The sequence below is a fragment of the Eschrichtius robustus genome, chromosome 16 (genome assembly GCF_028021215.1).
Source record: "Eschrichtius robustus isolate mEscRob2 chromosome 16, mEscRob2.pri, whole genome shotgun sequence".
NCBI lineage: Eukaryota > Metazoa > Chordata > Mammalia > Artiodactyla > Eschrichtiidae > Eschrichtius > Eschrichtius robustus.
This window is the reverse complement of record NC_090839.1, coordinates 15,547,797-15,555,667: the sequence shown is the minus strand read 5'-3', so window position 1 is coordinate 15,555,667 and position 7,871 is coordinate 15,547,797. Positions and strand designations below refer to the sequence as shown.

The following is a 7,871-nucleotide window of genomic DNA, read 5'->3' as shown; positions in this document are numbered from 1 at the left end:
AAGGTACCACATTTACTGAGCTCCTATTACGTGCCAGGTAATAGGAGCTCACTCTGTCTGTTATCTACTTAGATCCTTGCCATAAATCTGAGAGAACAGCTATTACCACTCCCACATTCCAAGGAAAGAAATAATAACAGTAATTAATATTGCTAATGTTTACATAACGCTGACTACATATCCGGCAGTGGGACACTGCCCGACACACATTTGATTCTCAGGAAAGCCCAGGACATGGGTAATATTCTGACCCCATTTCATAGAGGAGGAGACTCAGAGAGATAAAGTAACTTCCCTAAGATCACCCAGTAAGACAGTAGTAGAGCCAGTGTTCAAAGACAAGAAGGGTTCCAAAGTCCATAGACCTCTAAGAGGGCATTTCCCAAGGGATTTACGGGGATGGATCTAGAAAGTGACCCCAGCAGGAGTTGTCTTTAAGTGCTCACAGTGGGAGCCCAGTGTGAGAGTGACGTCAATGACCAAGTGACCAGAGGCAGTCTCTTCCTCTGCGCCCAGAGGACAGTTTGTCCCAGCTTGTGGCTTTTTGTCATTCTGCCTCTGACCCAAAGTTTAAAATTTCATTCATAAGTTTGAAAACTACAAACTTGGCAGCGTGGGAAAGGCCCTTGGAGATCAGCTATTTTAGTCCAACCCACTCATATTACAGACAGGGGAAGAAAACCCTGAGGCCCAGAGAGAGCCGTGGACATGGCAAGGTCACAGCGCAATTTTCTGTTAGCAGGAGAGTTAGTTTGAGGTCAATTACAGATCATCTTGTTCTGTAATTATCAAATGCGGATGTACCTCTGAATCACTTGGGGAGCTCTTTACAGATTTCTGTACTCTGCTTCTGGAGATTCAGACTTCGGTTTGCAGCAAGGCTTGGGAATCTGACTGTATATGTTCCTCAGGTGACTCAGATGGCTCAGGGCCATGGACTGCATTTGGAAGTTGGAGTCCAACGAACCTCTTTGATTTTATATTTTGGGATACTAAGATCCAGCATGGGACTTGCCCAAGGTCACATGGCAAATCCGCGGGGCCCTAGCACAGGCTTTGTGGTCTGAACCCAAAGCTCATTTTCCTTTTCCAGGCCACCTGTAGTCAAATTCTCAAAATGGGTCACGAAGCCTGGCCAAGAGTATTACCGTGGTTTTCCCCAGCTTAGTTTCCTTCTCGTAGCCAAATTAAGACTTGGGACACTGCCCATTTCCGGGGCTTGGAAAGGTAGGAATTCAAGAGCTGAAATTCTACAGGGAAAAGGAAACTGCTGTCTGGCAGGCCCTTGGGGGTTTCCCAAAGGCGAGCTCCAGGATCCAGGGATGACTCAGACACCAGCTATCCACCAGCCCCAACGCCTCAGGGCTACCTGCATTTTCCATTTCAGGAGAAAGAGGAGGGAACGCCTTCCTTCTGTGGGAGGAGATGGGGTGGAGAAGGCCCAGATGTGACTTGAGGGGGCCCAACTCAGGAAGAGACACACCATCTAGCACCTGGAAGAAAGAGGAAGCTGCCTGCCGAAACTAAGTTGAACCTCTCAAGCACTTTTCCTGAGCCTCTCTTCCAACCTCTCCTTAATCCCTCACCCTGAACCACTTAAGCCTAGGGATTCACTGCTCCTTTCCCCCTTCCCACTATCCCACACATATTTCACTTCTTCCTTTCTTTCTTTTTTCTTTTTTAGAATTCTGGAATGGTATCTTGGTGTTTGGAGTCAGGTGTCCTGGGTTTGAATCCCAGCTCAGCTTCCTATGAGCTCTCTGACCTAGGTAGAGTCAGGCCCCACTCTCAGAGCCTCAGTTTCCTCACCTTTAAAGTGGGGGATAATATCTGCCTTCTCTGATGATGATGATGATGATGATGATTTTGGCCATTGTGGGATCTTAGTTCCCCGACCAGGGATCGAACCCAGGCCCTCGGCAGTGAAAGTGCAGAGTCCTAACCATTGGACTGCCAGGGAGCTCCCATACCTTCTCTGATTATGAAGATGAAACAAGATCACATAGATACTTAATAAACAGAAGACGTTTTCTCAGAAGCACTAGATCATGTGAGTCATTAATACACCAGAGAGATTTGGTGAGCTGAAATGAGATGCCTAAAAGAACAGTTGAACTGGAAATCACCTCAGAAATCTTGTCTAACTCCTCATTTCATAAACAGGGAAGCTGAGGTTTAAAGAAGAAAGTGGCTTGCTAATCACACAGCTAGTAGAGCAGGCTAGAAAACCTGGACTCTTTTCCTGGAACCAGTTACTTCCCCTCTTTCCATTCCGGAGAAGGGGAACCTAGGATCAAGGAAATCGATGGGTTTTGGTCTGCTGAGGCAGGATTGAAATGACTCATCAATTTGCTGTGGCCCTTTCTCTATTCTTGACTCATTCAGCAAATATTTACTGACTGTCCACACTATTTGGACTCAGAAGAGAAGGCAGAGAGAAACAGCTATGGTGGCAGGCAGCGTTGGGATCTGCTTCCAGGTATGACTTCAGAACCTGGGCTTTTTCCCCCCATTTTAAATACGTATAGATATATAAATATAAATGGATATCCACATGATAAAACACCCACTATTCTGCCTTCTAATACAGTTAGGTTGTGTCTGAGGGCAGGGGCTGTCTCATTCGAACGTGTGCAAATTTTCCTGGCACTCAGTAGGGCACGAAATCAGTGCTGTGGTATTGGAAACACCTGAACTCTAATTCTGACTGCCACTAATTCTATGTCTTCGAGACAGTATATTCCTTTCCTTCTCTGGCCCTTAGTTTTACCATCTGTAACCCGGAAACAGTGGCAAAATCATGTGTGGAATTGCTGGCAAGTTCATTTCAAGTTATCCCAGGATTTAACCAGGAGAAGGAAAACGTTGGGAATCTAGGCTGAAAACAGAGTCTACATTATCACCTCGTTAATTCCCAAACATCTTTCCCTCGCCCTTGACCACTCCTCTACCTTCTACCCTAGCCGTCCTCCTTTTCTTGAAGATTTCCCTCTAGAGGGCACGCAAGCTCTACCGTTCTGGTGCCCCACTTCCGTTCGCCTTCATTATTTCTTGTGCGCATGTGCACACTTCGCTTCCGTGCTTCCCTACCCTCATTTAGGTGGCTCAGCCGAAGACCGCACCCGCTACGCCTGCGCAATATCAGCCCCGCCCCTCCACCGCTGTCCCCGGAAACGCTTCCTTCCTACGCAGCCGCTACAGTCGCAGCAGCAGTTGGAGCTTTGCCTCTCTAGGCCGGTAGGGCCTCTCCTCCATGGTCCTGCCTGTCAGCACCGTTTCTGGGGCCAGTCGGTGAGGCTGGAAGCTTCGATCCTCGAGTCCGTCACCCGGTGAGTGAACCCCACAGGAGCTCGAGTACGAGCGGGGCCCGAGCAGCTGCTGGAACGGGCAGGATTTCCCCTCACTCCGGGAATGGGTCTGTCCGCCCCGGCCTCCCCCCCACTCCCGGAATGGGCTCGCCCCCTCGGTCCCAGTCCCTCCTCCCGGACGGGGCGACGTTGCCATGGTGACGGCCGGCGGGCTGAGGCCCGGCGTGTGTCCTCTCAGGTGCCGGGGCGGCCCGGGGCCCATGGCGCGGCGGTGGCGCTGACCCAGGCCCGGGCGGCGGCCGGGCCCCGCGGGCCGGCATGGCGGGCCAGTTCCGCAGCTACGTGTGGGACCCGTTGCTGATCCTGTCGCAGATCGTCCTCATGCAGACCGTGTATTACGGCTCGCTGGGCCTGTGGCTGGCGCTGGTGGACGGGCTGGTGCGCAGCAGCCCCTCGCTGGACCAGATGTTCGACGCCGAGGTATGGTCCCCGGGCCGGCGCGGGCGGCGTCTCGGCCTCACCGGGGGGTCTGACACTACTGGGCTCTAGACCTGGCTGGGCCACCTTCTCGCTTTGTGGCCCTGGGAAAGGGATATCACCTTTCTGAGCCTCGGCTGCCCTATCCATAAAATGGAATGACAGGGAGGCGAACTAGTACAAAGGAAGGGGCCTGCGTTCCAGGCAACCTGATACATCTCCTTTCTGACACTGAAAAAGTGACTTCACTTCTCTGAGCCCCAGATTCTCGGGTGCCAAATTGGGGACGGTGGGATGGATAAAAGAGCATTCACGGAGTATAATGGGAACTTCCTGGACTTTGGAGTCAGGCCTCTAAGTTCCATGTACTAGTTGTGTGACCTGGGGCGAGTGTTGTCATCTCTCTGAACCTCAGTTTTCCTGTCTGCAAAATCATGAGACCGCTGGCATAGAGGTCGTGGACTGCAGTACAAGGAGCCTGGCTTTGGATTCAGAAATGCTTAGTGTCCAATGTAGGCTGAAACATACCAGCTGTGGGATTTTGGGCAAGTTGCTTTATCTTTCTGAGCCTGTTTCCTCTTCTGGAATAGAGTAATCCTCAGCAAAATGTTATGAGGGCCAGAGGGGCCTAGGAGTAAGAAAGTGCCTTATAAAGTGTAATGGGAGGGTGGAGAGGTGTTTTGCTTCAGAGAGGCAGCTGTGGTATATGGTAATAAGCACAGTTCTTGGAGCCAGGAGATCTGGGATGGAATCTTTCCTCCCACTGCTTATTCTTTATGTAGCCCTTGGGCAAGTTATTATCCAAAAAGAGGTAATAATAAGCAAGTTATTATCCAAAAAGAGGTAACAACAACAACAATAACAACTTTATGAGGTTGTTGTGAGGATAATATGAGATAATGAATGTCAAGGCCTTTGAAAGCTGAAAGTGTGCAGATGTTTGGTATTGGATAGTACTGTATGGACAGTGGTGGAGGTCGCTCACCCACCAGGTGCCTAGTAGTACCTTCTTAGGAGCCTTGCTGAACCCCGTTCTAACTCTTTTGCTGTTTATTTACCCTGTCACTTTGGGCAAGTGACTTAACTTCTTTGAATTTTTATTCCTCCTTTGTAAAATGAGGATAATGATCCCTTCCCGGCTGCTGTGAGGGGTCAGATGAGATACAGTGGTGGATGTCTGTAAAAGCAGCTTGGTGGAAATAGGCTGCCATACAGATGAAGAGGCCTATTGGCTTCTGTGGTCCTGGAATGATGTTTGTTCCTGAGGGGGGCTGCTGGGGTCCTGGAGCCTGGGGCTCTGCCAGGTCACTTCTCCAGCATATTTCCATTTGTGATTCCCCCTCAGATCCTGGGCTTTTCCACCCCTCCAGGCCGGCTCTCCACGATGTCCTTCGTCCTCAACGCCCTCACCTGGTGAGTATCACCAGTTTTGCTATCCAGCTTTTGGGGTCTTTGCACTGGAACTAACTTACTAAATTCGGACATGAAACAGGCTGGCACTTGTTCCTGGACAGTGGTGGATTAAAATGGGTGGCAGAGGCCAGTTCTGGTACTGGCTCCACTATAGGGTTTCTTTGATCGCTGTTTTGACTTAGCTGGAAAGCTCTTATGTCACTCTGTGCATGCTGCCTTGGGACAGCTTTCATCTCAGATCACTTCCCTGATGTGGAATCAGATGAGGAAAGGATTGGACTGGGAGTCAGTCTATTCTTGGCCCATGTGCCATTGGCCAAGTTCCTTCCCTTCTCTCTAGGCCTTGGGTCCTCATCTGTACCCTGAGGGCTTTGACTGAGAGGTGGTTTAGGGAAGTGATTAAGAGCTTAGGCTCTGGAAGCCGACTCACTTGGCTTTGACTCTCAGCTTTACCACTAGTCTAGTGACTGTGGACAGGTTAATCTGTCTAAGCCCCAGTTTCCTCATCAGTAAAATCAGGCTAATAATATTACCCACCTCATAGTGGTAAGGGTTACATGAGTTAATTCACAGGACATACTTAGAACGATGCCTTTCACATTACTGTTCTTGACCTTACACTGGAGGTTGAAAACTGGTGGGGTGACTTTGACCTGAATTTGGCTCCCAGATATGTTCTTTTTGGCTTACACACTTGTCAACCCATGCAGGGTGTTTAAGACTTTTTTCACTTAGTTGAAAATCAGGATATTTTACGTTAAAAATACAGATTTCTGGCTTCTCTTAAAAAATGGGATGATCGATTGATTCCAGGCCAACATTCTAGCATGGTGACTTGCCTAGCTGCAGGCCCCACTTTAGATGAAACATGTATGCTTCATGCTGCCACAATCCCCACCAATCCCTAGGATCCCTTTGAGTGGCAGCTGCATTGATCATCAAGCTCGTACTTTTTCCTTCTCCCCAGCCTGATCCACTCTCAGCATCACCTGCCAGGTTCCTCTGGGCATCTGATAATGTAATCCCTGCCTCCCACTTCTCTCGCTTGCTTCTGACCACTATGCTGTCATCCTGATTGTCCCTGCTCCCCCAAATAACCTAATCTAAGGCCAGGACAACCCAGTGACAACTCACTGCTGTCCTCTCCCCACAGTGCCCTGGGCTTGCTGTACTTCATCCGGCGAGGGAAGCAGTGTCTGGATTTCACTGTCACTGTCCATTTCTTTCACCTCCTGGGCTGCTGGTTCTACAGCTCCCGTTTCCCCTCGGCGCTGACCTGGTGGCTGGTCCAGGCCGTGTGCATTGCACTCATGGCTGTCATCGGGGAGTACCTGTGCATGCGGTCGGAGCTCAAGGAGATCCCCCTCAACTCAGCCCCGAAGTCCAGTGTCTAGAGTCGGGTCCTTTGGACACCCAGCTGGGCACTTGACACCTTGGGCTGCTCCAACTGTCCAGATGAGGTCCAGCCTAGGCCTGAGAGGAACCTGGGAAATGTGAAGTCTCTGTTGGTGTGGGAGAGAGAGTGAGGCCCCGTCAAGAAGGCAGGTAGCAGGCAGGATCACAGCTACAAGAGCGGCCACTGTCCACTGAAGCCTTGGTATCTGGGAGGTCGGCAAGGGGGACCTCTTTCAGGGTAATAACAGAATCAGAACCATGTCACTCTTGAGCCACCATACCTGTCACCAGCCTGTTATTTTAAAAAGGAAAAAAAAATAATAAGGATATCTGATCACGGTGAACCACTCTTCTAGCCATCTGTCTTACCTCCCTGGGACAGCTGTTAGCTTTGCCATGCTGCTGAACTGCAGCTATTCTGTTTGGAGCAACACTTGGTTTCTGGATCCAGAGCCACAGAAAGAGATGTAGGCGCAAAGTAGCAGGCTGCTGTCAGGGAGAGGACGGCAGGTGGAGGCATCAAGCAGAAAGAAAACGCACAACCTGTGTCCTGCAACACACATGTGTGTGTACACCAATGAACCCGTGACTGACTTTCTTCCGGTTCTCTCTACTGGGTCTCCACCCTGCTGCCAGCTTTCAACATAGCAGGCCGTAGGACCCAGAGAAGGATCTTAGCGTCACTCCCCATCTAACCCTCGAACTAGAGTCACTGCCTGTTCTCTAGGAATGACCGGGCATCCCAGCTCCCACTGGACCTCCGTTCTGGCAATAGTTCCCTTTTCCTGCCTTGTTTGGAATTACACAGTGGGAAGGGTAGAGTGGGCGCCCAGACACAGGAAGCCCAGCCTTCCAGCTTGAGGTGCACTTGATAGTGCCGAGGGAGATAGGAATGTGCTACTAAGATTTTTCTTTGGGGTGGAGTGTCCTCCGTGAGGGGCTTACAGCTGCCCTTCCTGTGTACATAAATACAGTATTTTCCACGGTTCTGCCTGTGCTTATTTTGTAATGCTGTGCTCGGGACTGGGAGAGATCAGCAAAGCCAAACATTCTTTATAGCCAGGAGCTATAAAGAATGATTAGGCCACCTTCTTTTTTTCCTGAACCCGAGTATTCCTCCAACTGGTTAAAACACTTAAGTGCCGGGGGCACCTGTGTCCCACCCCCGCCTGCGGTCTTCTCCGTCACGCCTTGGGTGAACTGCCATGACCCTCAGGGTACCTTTCCCATTTGCCAGGGACTTCTGAACGTGCCCAGTGGAATGCACTGGTCTAGACC

General features: G+C 50.3%; 1 protein-coding gene across 2 annotated transcripts; it reads left to right on the top strand.

The window, feature by feature from the left end:
- Nucleotides 1–3,166: 3,166 nt before the first annotated feature.
- On the top strand, nt 3,167–7,581 carry SYS1 (SYS1 golgi trafficking protein). 2 transcript variants are annotated; one of them, XM_068523945.1, is made up of 4 exons: nt 3,167–3,329; nt 3,547–3,788; nt 5,131–5,198; nt 6,352–7,581. In XM_068523945.1, the coding sequence occupies exons 2-4, from the start codon at nt 3,627–3,629 to the stop codon at nt 6,590–6,592; spliced, it is 471 nt and encodes a 156-aa protein (XP_068380046.1). In that variant the 5' UTR covers nt 3,167–3,329; nt 3,547–3,626; the 3' UTR covers nt 6,593–7,581. The 2 variants fall into 2 exon arrangements, with proteins under 2 accessions (XP_068380046.1, XP_068380047.1); XM_068523946.1 differs by having other exon boundaries at nt 3,169–3,329; nt 3,681–3,788.
- Nucleotides 7,582–7,871: the final 290 nt, after the last annotated feature.